This window comes from Carcharodon carcharias, chromosome 26 (genome assembly GCF_017639515.1).
Source record: "Carcharodon carcharias isolate sCarCar2 chromosome 26, sCarCar2.pri, whole genome shotgun sequence".
Lineage (NCBI taxonomy): Eukaryota > Metazoa > Chordata > Chondrichthyes > Lamniformes > Lamnidae > Carcharodon > Carcharodon carcharias.
This window is the reverse complement of record NC_054492.1, coordinates 1,957,978-1,979,937: the sequence shown is the minus strand read 5'-3', so window position 1 is coordinate 1,979,937 and position 21,960 is coordinate 1,957,978. Positions and strand designations below refer to the sequence as shown.

Here is a 21,960-nt window from a genome sequence, read left to right as displayed (position 1 = left end):
GTGGGTGGATATGTGGCTTGGGGCTATGAGTCAGATGAAGTAGTTTGGTCGGAGATATTCGGTTCAGGTCGGGGGGGAGGGGGTAGCTGGTGGTTCGGGGGTAGTCGGGTCTTCAGGGCAGGGTGGGTTGGGTCAGATTGGTAGAGTTGTCTGTTGGTAGGGGGTATAATCGGAGATTTGGGGGTAGTCAGGGGTTAAGTGGTGTGTCAGGGGGTCAGTATGAGTGATTGGGGGGGTCAGAGTTACCCAGGTGTTAAACTAGGGTTTTTCCTGTTTAACATTCCCTGGCTAGCTATCCAGTTAATTACCGTGGAATTGTCCAAAGTTGGAGACATTCATGGAGGATCCCGGGAATCAGGGGAATTGTCCATCAGAAGTTGAAGCTTCCCAGGTAATTCCCACGTAGGTTCATCAGAACTTCCATGGGAGCTGATTCAGATCTTGGGTCATATATACAGAGACTGGAAGATTTGGGCCAATATTCTGAAAAAATTGCCTGATTGGAACCAGAGTGAATTATGAAAGGCAACTCACATTACCATTCAAAATCTAAAACTAAATTATGACTAAACGTTGAAAAGTGAAACTATAACTGAAACAGGAACTAAAGTACTTTCCAAAATACCTTCAAAATGGCCTCTTCGTCAATGTAACAAGAGTTCATTATCCCTCTGGTCTGAAGTCCTGCCTCTTGAAGGCTTGTGGTTCTTTTCATCATTGGAAGGTTTTTTTAAAAGAGCGTTTTGGTTTATTGCAAAGGATTGAAAGGGGAAGTTATAATCAAGAACGGAAAGGCATGTATGATACAATACAAAGAAACTGTCTACTTAACAATTACAATTTCACCCCCCAGGGCAGGGCATTGATGGAATTGTATACCGGGGGTTTGGTGTCCATCTGAATACCCCTCAGCCTGTGTGCATCAGGCAAGCTAATCAGTGCGGTAAAGGCTCTATCAGGGGTCCTCTGAACTCTCCCCTGTGTCATTGGTGGAGTTAGTGTAGCAGGGGCTGCTCATTCAGTTTGTGAACAATAAATAAATGTAGCGGGGGCAACATTGCCCTCTGGAACATTCTCTTCACATTCCCCAGGAGCTTCCCCATGGGAGGGAAGTGGTCTAGTGTGGCCTTCTCTCTTCCTGCTGTCGGCCAGGTACTCAGCTGCTGAAGGCCCCAATCTCGACTGAGGGCTGTTGTGGGAGGGGGCTAGTGAGGGCTATGGGAGGTGGGGAGGGGTAGAAAGAGCTGTAGATAGGGGTCAGCAAGGGCTGTGGAGGAGGGCCAGAAGGGGCTGTAGAGAGGGGTCAGCAGAAGGGGCTGGTGCTGTGGAGGGTGCGAGGTGGTGGTATCAAGGTGCTGGAGATTTGGCAGGCATGGAGCTGAGACATGTCGCGAGTTGACAGAAAATGTAAGGGAAGCAGCATCAATCCCCAAGAAGTGAGTTGGCCTGTGTACGGATGGCTTTCGCTGTATGAAAGGTCCATCTCATCTTGATTTGAAGTGACACACCAGCTGTCTCTTCATTATCTACACAGCGTGAATCTTCATCTTCCTGTTTCTGCTAAATCCAGTTCCTCAAATCTCCTTCACTATATTTTTATCTATCATGAGCTGAGGCTCCAGTCTCAAGCTAATCACTGGAAGGGAATTTCATACATAACAAAAGGAAATCATGGGTCACCTGTACACAACCAGATACTGCTCCCAAATTCCTGCTCCCAGATACTCCCCCAGTGGTCCCACCTCCCAGACAGGAGCATGAGTTGCTTCTCTGCTTTTCTGGAATTTCCTTTGTCTGAGGTTTCACACTTTGTCTAACACAAAACCAATTTGGGCATCACTTTCAAAGCGTTCTCTTTTCTAAGAATAAAGTGGGGCAGATTCGCCTGTCCCAGCTCTCAGCTGCAAATGTGTACGAATCATCTGAGCGCAGGGATAGAGGAAATTTGAGCAGCGAGCAGCAGTTACCCTGTGACAGAGTTCCTCCCCCAATTGTGACCATATGTTCTACGTTCTTGAACTTCACCATAAACTTCACTGTCGCTGGGTCAAAATCCTGAAACTCCCTCCCTAACAGCTCTGTGGGTGTACCTACACCACATGGACTGCAGCGGTTCAAGAAGACAGCTCACCACCACCTTCTCAAGGGCAACAAGGGATGGGCAATAAATTCTGGCCCAGCCAGCGAACTCCACATCCCTTAAATGAATAAAAGGTAAATAAACTGCGATAAAACGTAACCTCTAGCACAACATGGAGAGCCGGAGAATGCACTGGCACCTGCATTGCCAAACATTCATTGCTGCCAGTTGCTTCCAAGAATCCACTCAGTGTCAAGTACCCAATAAGGCAAATCCAAGTTTTATGGGCAGTGCATGGCCCTGGTGTGGGGGATGGGCAGTACTTACCCCCCCACCCCGAAGTAGGGGATGGGCAGCATGAGGCCCTCCCCCACCGCCCCCCCTCCCATCCCCATCTGGGTAGATCAGCCCGGTCCTCACTGCTGAGTGATACTGAATTTGTTCAATGCGTGAAAACACAATCTGAATATTACACACACATTCAGTCTCATGGGATTCCTCAGCATATCTCAGTCCTGTTTTATTTACCAGGTACAGTTCCCATTCTCTCGGTACCTTAGAGTAAATGGAATTGAAGGGCAGCCCCCACCCGAACCTGCTGGTTGGAACAATGAAGGTCACTCTTTCCCTTCCAATACAGTTACAATGTACCATTGACCCTGACCTTCCTCCTTGCCTCTGTTCCTGCACTGGACAGTCACAGCTCAACCAAGCTGCACTGCACTTGTCCATGGTGAGTTGTGACTAAGGTTGTACAGCAGGAGAGTATGATGGTCCAATAACACCCCCAAGGCAGGCCAGAGCCTTGCACCTGTAACTGGGAAGCCTCCAGCTCCAGGCTTGGTCACCAGTCTCATTCTGCTCTGTAAAGCAGCAGACAAAAGATCCTGAGGCCAAAAATCTGATAGGAGCTGGAAATAAATGACTTTGGTCTATCTTTGGATTCTATTCAACTTGCTACTGTTAGCCCTTCAGCTCTCTGTGGAGAATCCTGCCATTAGTTGCAGTGGTTTGTACAGACTCATCTGAAATAGTTTTGCCAACTCTGGTTGGAGACAGTCCTGGAGATTTTACCACGTGGGATCTGATCAGGTGACATCTACAAGTGTTATTGCTTTTTAAGTTATAAAGCTCGTGTTCCTGAATTTGAAACGCTTTGCTCATGGTTTTGCATCATCAGTTGTTGTGTGAGAAGTTCCGGAAATTAGTAGGCAATCTGTGGGGAGGTGAAGAGGGCAGTATCCAACTCTTGAATGTACAGCTCTATATGTCCCAGTCCCATGAAGGTGTGCACTGTCTATAGGGTGAAGGAACATGGAGGTTCAGTGGTAAATCATGGATTACTTTGTGAATGACCAGTACTGCTGTCCGTCAGAAAGCAATCTTGGTAATTTAATAAGTTAGCTTTAATTTCAAGGATATAAAACATTTTCTGGAAGGAATATCATACTTTACAATTAAATCTTAGACATTAATTAATGCTCAGGGGTGTTGGAGGGGGATGGGAGACATGAATCTGATGAGAAACATGTTAACCAACCTGTCAATGTATGAACAACAAAACAGAATGAAGATTTAACTTTGGAACAATATCAGAGATAAATACAACAGGAAGAACAATGTCAGTGTGTAAACAATATAAATGGTGTCAGAACTGGGCAGATTCTAATCCCAGCTTTGGGGAAAGGAATAGGAACAGTCATGTGGGGACATGTTACAAATACAGACCATAAAGCACAAAAACTGAGAGTAGAAGAGAACGAGAGGGAAATGTGGAGGGGCAAAGGAAGACTGTGAGGTATAGAGAGAAGGGACAGAGAAAGAACAGGAAAGAGAGATGGAAAGAATGAGTAGTGTGGAAAGGATGAAAGGGGAACAAATAATTGCGAAAGGGAAAAAGAATGAGTGAGACAGACACATAGGATGGAGAGTCAATAAGATTGAGTCAATGAAATAAAAAGGATTTATTTAAAGGAAGAAGAATGCCTTGCTTTTCTATAGCACCTTTCACAACCTCAGGATGTCCCAAAATCTTTCAGTGAGTTAATGTAGCGAGCTCGCACAAACATGAATGCAATAAATGATCCGATAATGTTTTCAGTGATGATGGTTGAGGAATAAGTGCTGGCTAGGACACCAGGGACATCCACTCTTCTTCAAAATATCACCATGGGGTCTTTTATATCAACCTGGGGGAGTTGACAGGCACTCAGTTTAATGTCTCATCTGAAAGATGGTACTCCTGACAGTGCAGCATTCCCTCAATTTTGTAGCGATGGTGTCAGCCCAATTTGATACTCAAGGCTCTGGAACAAGACAACCCACAAGGTCCTGACTCTGAGGTGCAGGTGCTACAAACTGAGCCGTATCTAACACCTAAAGGCTGAGAGCAGGATGCAGGAATGATGAGAGAGGGGCCTTGGATGACATTGCCAGTTTGACAAGTGTGCAGTGGTGACTTGTCTTTTTAATTTGATGACTGTTAGTTAACTTGGGTGAAATGATATTTGGGAAAGGGAATTGAACTCTCTCGATAATCACTGGACATATTGAAATTGGTTGACCATTCTCTCCATAATGAAGTATCCTGTTATCTTTAGCCCTGATTACAAAAGCCATTGTTTAGAAATATTTAGGCGGAAAATGTTCCGAGGTATATTCTCAATTTATTTTCAACTCCTGACAGAGTAACAAAGCTGAGAAGCAAAATAAAGTAATTGTGTGATGAGGTTCACTCTTCTATTGGCCTCCGATACGTTGATCTGGATTTTAATATTATCTGTTCCGGAACTGGAACTTTCCTGTTAAAATCAATGCCAGTAACAGGATTGTGGGTCATTTGTATCCTAATTCAGATGCAAAGGCGGGTTTAATGAAGTTGGACTGGCAGAAGAATGTTCCCTGCAACATCTGGTGGAGGCTGGCATTGAGTGGTATCAGCCAGATGTGACAGTGAAGATGGGATTTATCCCAGTGCACTTCCATTGGAAGGCTTAGATCTCACAGTGACAGGACAATAGAGCTGAAAATTGGCTCTGAGGTGAAGTAACTCCAGTACAGAATCATTGAATGGTTCCAGCATTGTTCTGGAGTCACAGGCCAGGTCAGGTAGGGATGGTAGATTTCCTCCCCTAAAGGGCATTAGTGAACCAGATGGGTTTTTACAATGGGGTTGCAACGGACATGGTCATGGGTTCCACCATCTGCTGTGGTGGGATTCAAACCCAGCTCCCCTGAGCTCTGGGTCTCTGGATTACTAGTCGGGTGACAATACCACTACACCACCACCTCCCCTCAGGTTTAGGAGAGTGACTGGTGTCCATGATTGAAAAAGAGGTGAATCAATATGAAACCCTTTCCAGTGCCTGGTGTTTTTGAGCTGGTTACCACTTTTCCTGTAAATATCCTTTTGTGCTGGTGTTTGCCACTCAGATTGTGCCATGTTCTGAAGTTGGGAAATGACATAATGAAGATGAAGAGCAGCCACATGGACCTGGTACACTTCACCCAGCTGCTGGGTGGTACACCTGCAGCGATGGTGCCTCCCGTTACCCATGCTGCATCTCTCCGCAGCACCCGCACAGTCAGCTAGCTTGGGAATCAGAGAGACCTCAGCCGTGGTGCTCGATGGGAGCTGTAGCTCTAACACTCCCATAGCGGCTGCTTGAATCGGGGTGTGGCTGGAATTGGAGGTGTGCACCAGGAATTGCCAGTCGTTTCCTCATGCCCAGTGCCCAGTGCAGACACCACTGCTCCCTGAGTGCCTGAGTAAAACATCAGCTTCCCTGGTAAACGCACCTCATGCCCACCCACATTCCCCAGTGTGGGCAGGTGTGAGGTGGGGGGCAGGGCAGATAGAGGAGTGACAGACAGGCCCCAACCTCAACATTTGCTGATGACACAAAGAGAGGCTGGAGAGTAAGTTGTGAGGAGGACACAGAGTCTGCAAAGGAACATAGCTGGGTTAAGTGAGTGGGCAAAAATTTGGCAGATAGGGAATAATTTGTGAAAATGTGAGGTTGTCCACTTTAGCAGGAAGAAAAGAAAAGCAGAGTATTATTTAAACGGCGAGAGATTGCAGAATGGTGCAGTACAGAGGGATCTGGGTTTCCTGGTAATGGAATATAGAAATAGAGAAGTTTTACCACAGTGACACCACACCTGGAGTACAGTGTACAGCTTTGGGCTCCTTATTTAAGAAAGGATATAAATGCATTAGAAGCAGTTCAGAGAAGGTTTTCTTGGCTGATTCCTGGGTTGGGCGGGGAGCGGGGTCAGGGGGGAGGATGGTTTTCCTATGAGGAAAGGTTAGACACGCTGGGTCTGTACCCATTGGAGTTGAGAAGAATGAGAGGTGACCTTATTGAAACATATAAGATCCTGAGGGGACTTGACAGGGCTGATGCTGAAAGGATGTTTCCTCTTGTGGGAGAGACTAGAACTAGGGAACATATGTTATGATCCCAGCTAATGTTACCACTGGACAACCCTGATCTTTCACTCACAACTATACCTTTACGAATATATACAGATTTGTAAGGATAACACAGGTTACAAAAGCTATCTTATACTCTAATGCTCACAGTAAGTACACAGTCCATGTAAACCAATTGGTGACCTGTGGTCAGACACACCACACTCTGAAACCAGGAGACAGGTGCCACTCCAAACAGATGCTATGGATCTCTCCTCAACTCTCCCCCCACCCCCAACAAACGCGTGTCCCACCATCAGCCAAACAGTTTCACTGAACTCTGTCTTTCACACGGGGGTTTCCAATCTCCACTCTCTGAGAACTCACTTTGGAATCTTCTCCCAAACTAACACTTTCTCTCAGACGCCTTCCATGAGGGCCCACCTCCAGGGTTTCGAACTCTCCTTCTGGATCACCACATGCATTAAATGTTTCTTCTCTGTCACTGACCCAGCCATCAACAGTACACCTCTGCTTCATGTGCCCATAGTAGAGTTACAGACTTTCAGCTGTCTCTTTGCACCTTCTCATTTCTCACAGGCCATTTTTGCTTTAAAACTGCTTCCTGTAGCTTTTGTCTCTTTGAGCCTGAAGCTTGGTGCCTTCCTCTGCTTTTCACTCTTAACTTCACTCAACAGGACTGTTTCCAGGCCCCATTGACTTCTTCTTGGGCCTTTCTCCTGTTCCATTTTCCCTTGGGGACTTTCTTCTTTAGTTTGGGACTTGCTATCTGTCCCTTTTCATATCCTGCCTGTTCTGGCACCTTCTTCCAACTGAACTCAAAATTCTTTTTCTATTTCCTGTGCAGGTGGGTGTCCCTCTCTGGACCCTTGTTGCTAGGCAACAGCACAGTTTTTCTACTCTTGTGTTTGCTTTAACTTCTCTTCAACAATTGTAAAAATCTCATTAGAAATGCAGATATACAAACAGAGCTTTAGACCTGCTGCCTCCACTCAAAAATTAAACTAGACCCCAGGTTTCACCTTTTAACCCACAAGGAAAAATATAAATTAAACTTAAACTGAAAGATATACCTTATTCTTAACCCACCCAAATGCACTTATAACTTACTTAAACTATCTCTATTTCCTAACACATAGTTTAAAAATAAGGGGTCTCCCATTTAAGATGAAAATGAGGAGAAATCTTTTTCTCTTGGAGGGTCCTGAGTCTTTGGAAATCTCTTCCTCAAAGACCAGTGGAGGCAGAGTTGTTGAATATTTTTAAGGCAGAAGTAGATAGGCTCTTGGCTAACAAGGGAGTCAGAGGTTACCAGGGGTAGGCAGTATGTAGAGTTGAGGCTACATTCAGATCAACCATGTTCTTATTGAATAGCAGGCCAGGCTTGAGGGGCCGAATGGCCTACTCCTGCTCCTAATTCATCGGTATGTAACATCTCTTAAATCAGAACAAACGCTTAGAACTCAACAGATTTTTAATCAAGATCATCAGTTGCTTTACATAAAATAAAGAGTACAATTCTAAAGGTGCCCGTGGATGAGGTTTGATCCTTTTTCCAAGACTCACCAGGGCTCCTGGCCTGTTCACCTTAAGCTTGGACGGGCAGGTCCTTTAATGATTTTAATTAATTTCTCAATGGCCCCAATTGGCTGTTGACAGGTCGGTGGGTGCACAGATGATTCGGATGCACCCGCACCCACCTGAAGATAGAAATGATGTGGGGTGATGTCGGGAGTCCCGCGTCATTTCACACGTCGGTGAAAAGGCCCCTCCCCCGCTCACCAATCAGAAGATCCTGCCCAGTATCCGCAGTTTTTGCTTTCATCATGGATGTTATACAGTTTGACTGGTGATGTGTACTTGCTGTCGTGAATATACAGAATATACAGATGTGTCTTTGATCACAGATGTGACAAGGTCAGTTGTGCTATGTTGCATTATTAAATAATGCCAATAAGGGAAAGAGATAACTAGAACATAAATAATCAGGAGACATTTTGAAGTAGGTCAAGAGTTGGCTTCAAAATATCCTTCTCAGTAACTGAAACTTGAACCAATTCCATTATCCACCATTTCAGGGCTGTAGAAAGTTTAATGTTCCTTTTTACTGCTCTGTTGAAGCCGTTTACTGTTTATAGATTTGTCTTCATCGAGGTGATCAGATTATTTTTTTGTAATACACAGACCGAGGCCTGAATTTTACCCTTGGCGGACACGTGTGATTGGTGGGCCCAGAGCGGTCAGGAAACAGAGCTCCAATCACGATCGGCCCCCGCGTGTGATTTCACTCTGGCTGGCCAATTAACAGCCAGCATGAAATGCGGGCTGAAAAGCTCAGCGCTGGCGGGGTGGGGGTGGGGGTGGGTAGAGGGCGGGCGATGATGTTTCTGTGGGGTGGGGGTGAGGCGCTGTGAGAAAACTCCCTGAAGGCAGACAGCTGCAGACCTGAAAATCATCAAATAAAGTTTTACAAACCGGAAAAAAATGTCCATGAATCACAATCAGGCAGCTGAAAATATACCTGGTAAAGACGCTGTCCACAGAGCTGCATTCTTTAAACATCTCAAAACGGAAATCTGACCACGCCCTTGGGGGAGGTTTGATGAAAAATGTGAAGGCTGCCTGTCCATCCACCAATCGCAATGCTGGACAGGCCATGAAAAATCAGAGGCAATTGCACCGTTAACGGGCTTAATTTCCTTCTTAATTGTCGGCAGGCGCACTTCAGGCTTTTAGGCATGCCTGCTAAGTGAAATATCACACGAGTGCGCAATGACATCGAGACGCTTGCCCGACGTCTTCACGCATGATTACACCCCTCGCCCCAAGGGGCATAAAATTCAGCCCTGAGAGTCTTGCGCTATATTTTATAAAGTCTCACTGGTTTTTATGAATCTTCTTTATTTTTCTCTCTGTTCTCCTGCTGATTAGTGAACTGAAAGTCTTACAGACGTGTGCATGTTTACGCACTTACAGCAAGGCCCCTGTTGGGTTAGACAGATGAATAATTAATAGGCCTGTATTACTGGGACAGACGGTTGGGAGCTGTGGCCTTGCTGAGTATAGACACCCCCTGACTCAATCCCTTTGCTTCTTGTGAAGGTAAATCACAGGCAACATCTTCATGTTTCATGAGTAAAAATTTAACATAGTCAAGAAGGTTTCAGTTTAATTTTTAAATTAAATTTTAAATGTATTCAACTGTGACATGTTTGCTGTTAAAATATTCTGAGTGCTGATGTCTGTGGTCAGTTGGTGGGTGATAATCGTTGTTAATGCTGGAATTCTTATTTCTTGCTGCAGTGAAAAGATTTAAAATATGAATCTGCATGTTTGCTGCTCCATAATACCCAGGCTGCATCTCAAGGACATTTCTCAATTATGGTTAAACGCAACCAATATTATAAATTATCATTTAAAAGCCCAACAGATAAACAAATACTCTAGCCATGCAAGCAGTCAAGAAAGAAATATGATTCAACTATTCTATAAATCTACTAACTCTGGTTCTAAAGTTATAAACAGGAAGATAAATAATGCAGTGTACCCAGCAGATAGTATTGTCACTGAAACCAGCTGGAAGGGAGAGGGGAGAGAAGAGCTAATGCCAGGCCTGAGTTCTGTAAAAGGATCAGAGCCTGTGTGGGACCTGGATACTTGAACAGAAGCCAGGTGAATGGGACAGACACTGGGCACAGGTAGGGGAGCAGAGCACAGGCCAGGGCTGGGTAGCAGAGACGTGGCTGTGGGGTGGAAAAGAGGCTGGAACTATACGTATTGGAGAAGCAGCCAGGCCCAGGAAGTAGAATAGAGATGTTGATCTGAGTGAATGTAGAGATCTGTTACAGAAACTTGGACAGTACGAGGAGTCTGGACTGAGTTAATGGTGTTGAAGTATTTTCCTATGGTAATAATTCAAAATCATGGCTTTCATTAATCTGAACAGCTCAAAGGATGATGTGAAGGAGTAGAAATCTTCAAATTAGTAAAATCATGGACTAATAGTAACAACAATAACAACAACTAGCATTTATATAGCGCCTTTAACAGAGTAAAATTGTCTCAAGGTGCATCATTGAAGGCACGGCCACCAGTAATGGAGTAATGACAATCGGGGATGAGTAAGAGGCTAGGTTTAGAGAAGTGTGTATATCTCAGGAGAGTTGTGGGGCAGCAGGAGGTCACAGAGATAGGAAGCACATGGAGGGAACTTGAAAACAAGGACAAGAATTGTAATGTCGGGACCTTACCAGACCGAGAGTCAATATAGGGCTGATGGGATGAACAGGATTGGGTGCGAGTTGGGACGTGGGCTCAAGATTCATAAGGGTAGAAGGTGGGAGGCCCAGCCATGGGCCTATTGAAATCGTCCAGTCTAGAGGTAACAAAAAGATGGATAAGTCGAAGAACTAATGCAGGAGTGGAGTTGGATGATATTACACCAGAATTAGGCAGTGTTAGTGATCGTGGAGTTATGTGCCCAGAGCTCATCTTGGTGTCACATAGGACACCAGGGCTGAAAAGAGTCCTGCTCAGCCTCCCTTGCCAGGGATAGGGATCGAGTCAGTAGATGGGGATAGAGTCAATAGCTGGGGATAGAGTCAGTAGCTGGGGATAGAGTCAGTAGCTGGGGATAGAGTCAGTAGCTGGGGATAGAGTCAGTAGCTGGGGATAGAGTCAGTAGATGGGGATAGAGTCAATAGCTGGGGATAGAGTCAATAGCTGGGGATGGAGTCAATAGCTGGGGATGGAGTCAGTAGCTGGGGATAGAGTCAGTAGCTGGGGATAGAGTCAGTAGCTGGGGATAGAGTCAGTAGCTGGGGATAGAGTCAGTAGCTGGGGATAGAGTCAGTAGCTGGGGATGGAGTCAGTAGCTGGGGATAGAGTCAGTAGCTGGGGATAGAGTCAGTAGCTGGGGATAGAGTCAGTAGCTGGGGATAGAGTCAGTAGCTGGGGATAGAGTCAGTAGCTGGGGATAGAGTCAATAGCTGGGGATAGAGTCAATAGCTGGGGATAGAGTCAGTAGCTGGGGATGGAGTCAGTAGCTGGGGATAGAGTCAGTAGCTGGGGATAGAGTCAGTAGCTGGGGATAGAGTCAGTAGCTGGGAATAGAGTCAGTAGCTGGGGATAGAGTCAGTAGCTGGGGATAGAGTCAGTAGCTGGGGATGGATTCAGTAGCTGGGGATGGATTCAGTAGCTGGGGATGGATTCAGTAGCTGGGGATGGATTCAGTAGCTGGGGATGGAGTCAGTAGCTGGGGATGGAGTCAGTAGCTGGGGATGGAGTCAGTAGCTGGGGATGGAGTCAGTAGCTGGGGATAGAGTCAGTAGCTGGGGATAGAGTCAGTAGCTAGGGAACTAAGATTGTGGTGGGGACCGAAGACAATGGCTTCAGTCTTCCCATTATTTAGTTTGAGGAAATTTCTCCTCATCCAACACTGGACTAACAGCATGACAGATGTGTGACAGATGACAGTTTGAGAGAGGTGCTGATGAGTTAGAACTGGGTGTTGTCAGTGTACATGTGAAGTCCGATATTGTGTTTTCAGATGATATCACCAAGGGGCAGCATGGATGGGAGAAATGGGAGGAAACCAAGGATAGATCCTTGGGGATACCATAGATAACGGCACATTCTGAGCAAAAACCATTAACAGGATGAACATGGACCAATAGTTGGTTAGCACTTTCTCCTGAAATTGCACCACTTTTCAATGAAGCTGAGAACCCCCCCCGATGATTCCTTAACTTTGAGGTGTGAAAGTTTCCCCGCACCCACCACCCCCCCCCCCCCCCCCCCCCCCCCACCGCCTCCAATGTTGCCAATTTAGTGTCACCTCATAGGCGAGTTCTGTGCTGTGGATTGGTGCCCACTGAGACTGTTATAATTCACAAGGCGTAATCTCTCATCCCATTGCTCGGGTTGGATTTAAACCCTAAGTTGCAGTGATAAAAATACTAACATGACACGCAGCCTCTACAAGCCCATGTTCCTCAACACAAGAGGAGTAAATTATTCATTATGTTGTAGAGTCTGAAATCATAAGCTGTAATGCACTGCCTGATTCTGAGGATCTGAACAGTGCCTTTATTTGCAGAGATCGTCCCTGAGACTACTGGAAGTAAGCAGCCAGGGTCTGACAGCCTGTCCTTCAGTCAGTGCTCAACCCTGGAGAACATTCAGGCAGCGTACAGAACGGGAGAGGTGGGAAAAGCTCAGCAACTCACCAGGCTGCTCTGTTTGGAGACAAACTGCAAAGCGGAGGAGGTAAGAATTTAAAATAATCTTTAATCACTTGAAAGTTTATTCTTTGTCACTGAATGTTTGCTATGGCTGTTGGAGGGGGGAGTAAAGCAGTAAGGCTGGGAAATGAAACGTGAAATTGTCCCATTTTTCAGGAAGAATAAAGGGGAAGTATATTGTCTAAATGGTGAGAGATTGCAGAGCTCTAAGATTCTGGGTGTCCTACTGCGAGAATCACAAAAGGCTAGTGTGCAGATCCAGCAAGTAATTAGGAAAGTGAATACAATGTTATTGTTTATTGTGAGGGGAATTGAATATAAAAGTAGGGAGGTAATGCTTCAGTTATACAGGGCAGTGGTGAGACCACATCTGGAGTACTGTGTACAGTATTTGTCTCCTTATTTAAGGAAGGATGTAAATGTATTAGAAGCAGTTTAGAGAAGGTTTATTAGACTAATACCAGGAATGGGTGGGTTGCCTTTTGAGGAAAGCTTGGACAGGTTAGGTTTGTATCCGCTGGAGTTTAGAAGAGTAAGAGGCGACTTGATTGAAGCCTTTAAGATCCTGAGGGTTCTTGACAGGGTGGATGTGGAGAAGATGTTTCCTCTTGTGGGAAATTCTAGAACCAGGGGTCACTGTTTAAAAATAAGGCATCACCTATTTAAAACAGAGATGAGGAGTAATATTTTCTCTCAGGGGTTGAGTCTTTGGAACTCTTTTCCTCATAAGGGGGTGGAAGCAGAACCTTTGAATATTTTTAAGGCAAAGGTAGATATATTCTTGATAAGCAAGGGGGTGAAAGATTATTGGGGGTAAATGGGAATGTGGAGTTGTGATTACAATCGGATCAGCTGTTATCTCGTTGAATGGTGGAGCAGGCTCGAGGGGCTGAGTGGCCTACTCCTGCTCCTAACTGTATGTTTGTATGAATCTCTCCCAAAGCTAACCTGTGCCGCAGCATGGTAGAAAGGGAGAAATTGGCAGCTCTTTGGGGAAAGGGCCTGGAAGTGGGGCTAGCTGGATAGTTCGTTGAAAAAACTGGCATAAGTGTGATGGGCAAGTGTCCTCCTGTGTTGTATGGTTCCTTCAGTTTTCTATTTGCACTTTCCTCAAGGCTAATGCCATTTGGAAATCTGGAGGCAACAAGAGAGATGACTGGACAACGGATATTTGAAATAGTTTATAATTCATTAGCATTTTGAACACATTAAGACAGTGACATTGCAATAAACATCCTAGTGAATCCCCTTGTGCAACCACAAAGTCTTCCTCTTCCATGTCTTGTATGCTGCTACCCCGGTGGTTTCAGCTAAGTGAGGAGCTGTCCATCCTATTTAACCTGAGAGACTGAGTGTGAATGTCATTGGACCTGGGCTAACGTGCACTGAGTTACTATCGGAATCTGATTCTCCGTGCAGGTGAACCTAACACAAATACCTGAGCCATCATGGTGCTCATGGTAGAGACTGACTCCAGCAATCTCTCACCAGTGGTGAGCAGAGCCTCTGGAGACACTGACTGAACTGTGCACATTTGCTGATGCCGTTCCAGAATTATCCTCCTAGTCAACAAACCGCAAGGCTCAGGATGTGTACAGCTGAGCAGATCTTGGAGCATCCTGCTCTCTCTGGTGAGGACTCTCCACTGCTGCCCCTGCCTATAACACTTGCTCCTGTACATTTGTGATGTGTGTCTTATTATGTGACAGCCACCTAACTGGTGTGGAGGCTTCACCAAGGTGTGTGCATCTGTACTAGTGAAGGGTGCACATAAGTCATGTGACAGGGCATCCTTAGACCTCCTCTGAGGACTCCTTGTCTTCCTTCTGCTCCAGCTCCTCCATGACAATATGGATCACTGGGAGATGAAAGGCATGAATTAGAAGCAACATGGGAAAAGGATTCAAAACCATCATCTTGTGGATGTTCATATTTCAGTTAATGTTGACAGCACATCTACATGAGTGTTTATTATATGTCATGTGGCAGTGTGATTCTCTTACTCAATACCCAGAAGACCCCCATCTCTGTATCACCAGTGACCAGAAACTCTGCCATCTCCATGGCAATCGTCTCTTCAGTGTGGCTATCACTGGAGAACCTTTCCCCTCATTCTCTGCCTCTCCCTGGAGTTATGAACTCTCCTATTCCGCAAGGGGAGAAAGCAGAGTTATGAGTGAGAGAAATCAATTGTATGGAGAAAATGGAATGACAACATCTGTGGGGGGTGATTGAGAGGGATGTGTGAGAAAGCATAAGATGAGAATGGCTGGTCAGATGGAGATATGAGGAAGTGAAGATGCCATGAGCTGTGTTGAACCTCTTGTAGTGTTGAATCCAGCTATAAGAGACCTACTGTTCACTTTGTCAGCTACTTCTAACCAAGCCTGTTTGGTTTGTGAGGCTGGCCTCTTCCTCATGTACACAGGGAACAATCTTTCTCTGTGGCTGCTCAGAGCTTCCAGCCAGGGAACTGGGTGGTAGCCTTCTCAGGTCTCACATCTATCTTTCTGCTTTCTGTATTCTCAGTGAGAGACTTGCAATGCAGCCATTCAGACCCCTGGAGCCTCTGAAATAAGATCCTTCCACTGACAGGTGTGGGTACCCATTCAGGAAACCTGGAAGAACCTAATACCTTGGCTAATACTGAGGAGCTGTGGCAAAGCCACTCCACCTAAAATCAGGTTCCTGACCTGCTGCTGCCCTCCTCATTCTCCCATCACCACCCCAACTATGGATGAATAACATAAAAACCCTGCCCTGGGGACTCAAGCCCCAGGAGGAGTTTAAATACAGTGAATCATAAAAACCTGGAATTAAAAAGCTAGTCTCGGTAATGGTGACCATGAAACCATTGTCAATTATTGTAAAAACCAATCTGGTTTACTAATGCCCTTTAGGGAAGGAAATCTGCCTCCTTACCTGGTCTGCCCTACATGTGACTCCAGAACCACAGCAATGCGGCTGACTCTGAACTGCTCTCTGAAATGTCTGAGCCAGCCACTCAGTTATATCAAACCATGACACAAAATTATAATATAAATAAAACTGGACATCATTTAGCATCGGACATCACAAAGGCACACCCACCCTTGTCTACTCTGCAAAGTGATTCCCACTAATATCTAGGGATTTGTGTCAAAACTGGGAGAGCTGTCTCACAGAAGAGTCAAGCAACAGCCTGACATTGTCACTCTCACTGAACCTTACAGACAACACCCCAGATTCCTCCATCACCATCCCTGGATATGTCCTGTCCCACCAGCAGGACCAGAGATGTCAGCACAGTGGTATACAGTCAGGAGGGAGTGACTCCAGACCCCATGGAATCAGGCCAAACACGGACAAGCAACCATCCTGTTGGTTACCACGTCCTGCCTTCCCTCAGCTGATGAATCAGAGCTACTCCATGTTAACATTGGAAGAAGCACTGGGGGTAGCAAGGAAATTTCAATGCACAGCACCTAAAATGGCTCAGTAGCATTATTGAGCTGGCCATATCCTGAAGGTGTGTACCTGCCAGACTGGGCCTACCACAGGTGGTGAATGAATCAAGATGAGTGAAAAACCTGCGAGGCCTCGCTCTCACCATCCATCTTTTAAAGATGCATCTGTCCATGACCGTATTGGCAGAAGTAGAAGTAAAATACTGCAGATGCTGGAGATCTGAAATAAAAACAAGAAGCACTGGAAAATCTCAGCAGGTCTGGCAGATTCTGTGCAGAGAGAAATGGAGTTAATATTTCGAGTTTAATCTTCTTCAGAACTGGATATTGGTAGGTGTGAACAACCTACTGTCTTTGTGGAGATGATCGTCCCATCTTCCAGCCTCCATTGTGTTGTGTGGCTTTACCACCAAGTTAAATGGGATCGATCAGATCCAGCAGCTGAAAACTGGGTATCCATGAGGCACTGTCGGCTATCAGCAGCAGAATTGTATTCCCTCACAGTCCGTTAGCTTGTGCCCTAATGTATCCATTATTATCAGAAAGACATGGGAGCCCGGTTCAATGAAGAGTGCAGGAGAGCATGCCAGGAACAGATAGGCATAGTGAAAGCTGGTGAAGCTATAACATGTTCACACTAAACAGTGGGAGCAGCACATTTAGGCAGAGCAAGCGACCCCACAACTGATGGATCAGATTAAAGCTCTGCAGTTCTGTCATGGTGGTGGATAATTAAACAACCAACCAGAGGGGTCTCCATGAATATCCCCATCCCCAATGATAGGGGAGCCCAGCGCATCAATGCAAAACACAAAACTGAAACATTGTACTGAGTCCAGTTCTGGGCACCATACTTGAGGAAGGATATGAAGGCTTTGGAAAGAATACAGAGGAGATTCACAAGAATGATTCCCAGGATGAAGAACTGTAGCTATGAGGATAGATTGGAGAGGTTGGGACTGTTTTCCTTGGGAAAAAGAAGGCTGAGAGGAGACTTGTTAGAGGTACTCAAGATCCTGAGGGGTATGGACAGGGTAAATAGTGAGAAACTGTTCCCACTCAAGAAAACATCAAGAACTAGAGGGAACAGATTGAAAATAATTAGCAAAAGGGGTAAATGTGATCAGGAAAAAATTGGTGGTTGGAGCCTGGAACAAACTTCCTGAAAGTGTGGACAAAAGAGCCAAACTCCAGAGGTGAGGTGAGAGTGACTGCCCTTGACATCATTGCAGCATTTGACCGAGTGTGGCATCAAGGAGCCCTAGCAAAACTGGAGTCAATGGGAATCTGGGGGAAAGCTTCTCCACTGGCTGAGATCATACCCAGCATAAAGCAACATGGATGTGTCTGATGGGGCCCAATAACCTCATTCTCAGAAAATCACTGTAGTGTTCTAGGCCTAACCATCTTCAGCTGCTTCATCAATGACCTTCCCTCTTTCATTGGTCAGAAGTGGTGATGCTTATTGACCATTGCACCTTTCGTGACCCCTCAGACACTGAAGCAGTATCTGTAGCAAGACCCGGACAATATTCCGGCTTGGAGTGATAAGTCTTAAGTAACATTCGCGCCACTCAAGTGCTGGACAATGACCGGCTCCAACAAGAGAGAATCTAACCATCTCCCCATGGCATTCAAAGGCATTATCATTGCTGAATCCCCCACTATCAACACCCTGGAGGTTACCACTGATGAGAAGTTTAACTGGACCAGCAATATAAATACTGTGGCTACAAGAGCAGGTCAGAGGCTGGGAATCCTGTGGTGAGTAGCTCACCTCCTGACTCCCCAAACCTGTCCACCTTCTACAAGGCACAAGTCCGGATTCTGATGGAATACTCCCCAGTTGCCTGGATTAGTGCAGCTCCCACACTCAAGACGCCCAACACCACCCTGGGGGATTCAACTCACTTGGCAGCCCATCTGCCACATCAAGCATTAACTCCTTTCACCACCGACACACAGTAGCAGCAATGTGAGTCACCTATAAGATGCACTGCAGGAATTCACCAAGCCTCCTTCAACAGCACCTTCCAAACCCATGACCTTTATTGCCTAGCAGGCACATGGGAACACCACCACCTGCAAGTTCCCCTCCAAGTCAAACATTATCCTTACTTTAAACTTTATCTTTCATCATCACTGGGCCAACTCTGGAACTCCCTCCCTAACAGCACTGTGGGTGTACCTACACCACAGAGACTGCAGCGGTTCATTAAAGGCAGCTCACCACCACCTTCTCAAGGAATGGGCAGTAAATGCTGGTCCAGCCAGTGAACCCCAGATCCTATAGAAAAATAAAGAAAAAAATGTCCCTGAGTTTTCTTTGTGTTCCTGGCATTATCAGAATAGGTTAGGGATAGTGTGATCAGAAACTGGTGCAGGACCTGAGCTGTACTGGGCCTAAATTATATAAAGTCTTCGCCCCACTTAACCAGTGGTGGGCAGTCCGTGTATCTCCTCTTTCTAGGTAAACTCAGAAAGAGGCGAGTCTAGCTGGATGAGGCCAGAATTCCTACTAGACTCTCTCTGATGCTGCACAAAGCCAGTGGAGCTGTGCCATTGACCCCAGAGCGGGACCATGGAGTGGACTTCTAGCAGAGTTCATGTGGATTGTAGGCTATTGTTGAATACCTATTATCTCCTTTCCTGATCTTCTTTATCCTCTTATAAAGGGCAGATCAAGAGGCACATTAAATCCAACTCCCATTTTTAATAGAGCACAAGTTACAGGACACTCTTCTCAAAGTGCACACTAACCTACTGGAGAGCAGGAGAGGACCACTCAGCAACTTGAGGTTATTCCCCAAGCATGTTGAGGTTGGCTGAGAGGCCACTTTGGAGGTTGACTCGATCTCATTGTCTCCACAGAGATCCCAGGATCTTGCAGAGTGCTGTCACAAAAACAAGACGTTGACAGTTGATGCTAATAAGATAGCATTCTCCATTTGGAAACAGAGTTCAGAAACTGTGGGCAGGATTTTACACCCATGATTAACATTTCAATGAGCTGCCATGTTTCACTGTCCGTCCAGCTGTCTGATTGGCTGGTGGGCAAATCGGCCAGGCGGCCTTTGGATTTTTTTAGAAAACCTCATTCACGGGCGGGATGAGGTTTCCGACATTAATTAAGAAAAGAATAAAACTGTTTTGACAACATTTTTATTATGTTCATTTGAGTGAGTCCTATGTGGGGACATTTTTTTTCAGATTTTCAAAAGCTTTATTTTGGATTTTAAAAGTCTTCAGCTCCTTGAGGCAGGTCCCTGCCTTCACCGAGTTTGAGTGCACACTCCCCCCACGCAGACCCAGACTCACACTCCTCCCTGCCCCACCCCGGCAGCGCTGAGCTCCTCAGCACGCCTTTCACGCAGACTGTGTGAAATCGTGTTGGGGAGCCGATCGCAGCCCCTCCCAGGCCTACCTGCCCAACAGTTTGAAAACCCTGAGGGCTCCGTATGTGTGACAAGCCTTAAAGTCTATTTTGCTGACAAGTTGCATACTACAGTCTGGTTGGCTGACCTGGAGTGTAAGCACTGGGGGAGGGCAGTGACCTAGTGGTAATGTCATTGGACTAGTAATCCAGAGGCCTAGGTTAATATGCTGGGGACATGGGTTCAAATCTGGAATTTAAATTCAATTAATTAAAAATCTAGAATATAAAGCAAGTCTCAGTAATGGTGACCAGAAAACTATCATCAATTGTTGTAAAAACCCACCTGGTTCACTAATGTCCTTTAGGGAAGGAAATCTGCCTCCTTACCTACACGTGACTCCAGACCCACAGCAATGTGGTTGGATCTTAACTGCCCTCTGAAATGGCCGAGCAAGCAAGTTCAAGAGTATTTAGGGATGGGCAACACATGCTGGTCTTGCTAGTGATGTCCAGAATAAAAAACACATCTATTGGTGGAAAAATAGGGAGTTCTCACTCAGATGTGTAATGAGCACTATTAACAAACCAAAACATGAACCTTATTTTAAAAATGAACAAAGTGGTTGCTGTAGAGGTGGCCAACAAAGGTCAGCTGACCTGACTTGTGTATTCAAAAACTGACTCACTGTCTAACAGAGTCAAAAAGGCACATCACAGATGAAAAGAAGTTAACTGCACTTATCCAGAAACCATCAATAGGTGTTCCTGAATAGATCAGAACTTTCTTGAAACAAAGAAGGTTTTTACTCCCTCGGAATGAGTGTCTTCAAACAATAAACCAGGATGTGGCTAATCAACCCAAGTGTTGTTGTAGATCATGAACTCTCTCCTCCATCCCCATCCCCTTTCTGATCCCCCTTTTTCCAATAATTTATATAGATTTTTCTTTTCCCACCTACTTCCATTATTTTTAAATGTATTTCCATCCATTGTTTTATCTCTACCTTTTAGCCTATTTCGATCCCTCCCCCCCACCCCACCCCCACTAGGGATATCTGTACCTTGCTCGTCCTGCTTTCTACCCTTAATGTCACCTATTAGAACAGTCCTGAGCTAATATCACCACCTTCAACACCTCTTTGTCCTTTTGTCTATGACATCTTTTGGCTACCCCCACCTATCACTGGCCCTATATCCAGCTCTACCTGTCCCACCCCCCCTTAAACCAGTTTATATTTCACCTCTCTTCTATTCTTCCTTAGTTCTGTTGAAGTCATACGGACTCGAAATGTTAACTGTGTTCCTCTCCCCAGATGCTGTCAGATCTGCTGAGTTTTTCCAGCTATTTTTACTTTTGTTTTTGTTTTGGATTTCCAGCATCCACAGTTTTTTGCTTTTATCTGTTGTAGTATTGCTTTAAGAGTGATGTCCCTTTAAGAAGATCAATATGTCGATGAGCCAGGTACCTGGATGTCATCATGTGACCAGGAGTCACAGTCTCTCTCTGCGCTGTAACCCACTAGACAATAGGATGTGTCTAGGGATTGCTCCACTGCTTGTATTGATTCAGCTGTAAAAACCCCCAGAGACCCTCAGGCAAACAGAATCCACACATCTCGTTTGTGTTACATGCAGATAGCACAAGGATATCACTAAAAAGACCACCTCCATGTTTAGAAAAGCAACTGTGATTGTGAGATGTCACATGGCAAGGCAGCCATGTGTAAATGAAGACTGCAGAAAGTAAGACACAGCAGCAGCAGGAAGGCCAATAACATCTATGTCATAAAAACTGGAAGCTGGAACACTATAGGGCCTCCAAATTGGTTCCTTTTCAGGTCAATACAGCGAACTGACCTCCTGGTAACAAGATTACAAGCAACTAATTTCGTGACCTGTAGAAAGTCCATCTCTTTGAGATAATCCTGAAATGACTTTGGCTGTTGGGTTCACCTGAATTACCCCTCAGGAGTAGAAATGTCTTCTCATGGAGTCATAGAGTTATACAGCATGGAAATAGGCCCTTCAGCCCATCATGTCCGTGCCGCTATCTACTTTAATCCCATTTTCCAGCACTTGGCCTGTAGTCCTGTATGCTATGATGTTTAAAGTGTTCATCTAAATACTTCTTAAATGTTGTGAAGGTTCCCATCTCACCCTTTCAGGAGTGAGTTCCAGATATCTCCCACCGTCTGGGTGAAATTTTAATTCCTCAAGTCCCCTCTAAAACTCCTGCCCCTTACCTTAAATTTATGCCCCCTGGTTATTGACCCCTCCACTAAGGGGAAAAGTTTCTTCCTACCCACCTTTTCTATGCCCCTCATAAATTTATATACGTCTATCAGGTCCCCCCTCAGCCCTCTCTGCTCTGAGTAAAACAA

The 21,960-nt window shown here is 45.5% G+C and overlaps 1 protein-coding gene across 3 annotated transcripts in view; it reads left to right on the top strand.

Annotated features, from left to right (window-relative positions):
- lrrk1 (leucine-rich repeat kinase 1) overlaps positions 1-21,960 on the top strand; it is a 262,189-nt gene that overhangs the window by 24,301 nt on the left and 215,928 nt on the right. For all 3 annotated transcript variants that reach the window (XM_041175194.1, XM_041175192.1, XM_041175193.1), the window contains exon 3: positions 12,613-12,782. In XM_041175194.1, coding sequence (XP_041031128.1) covers positions 12,613-12,782 — 170 coding nt within the window. The remainder of the gene's footprint in view (positions 1-12,612; positions 12,783-21,960) is intronic.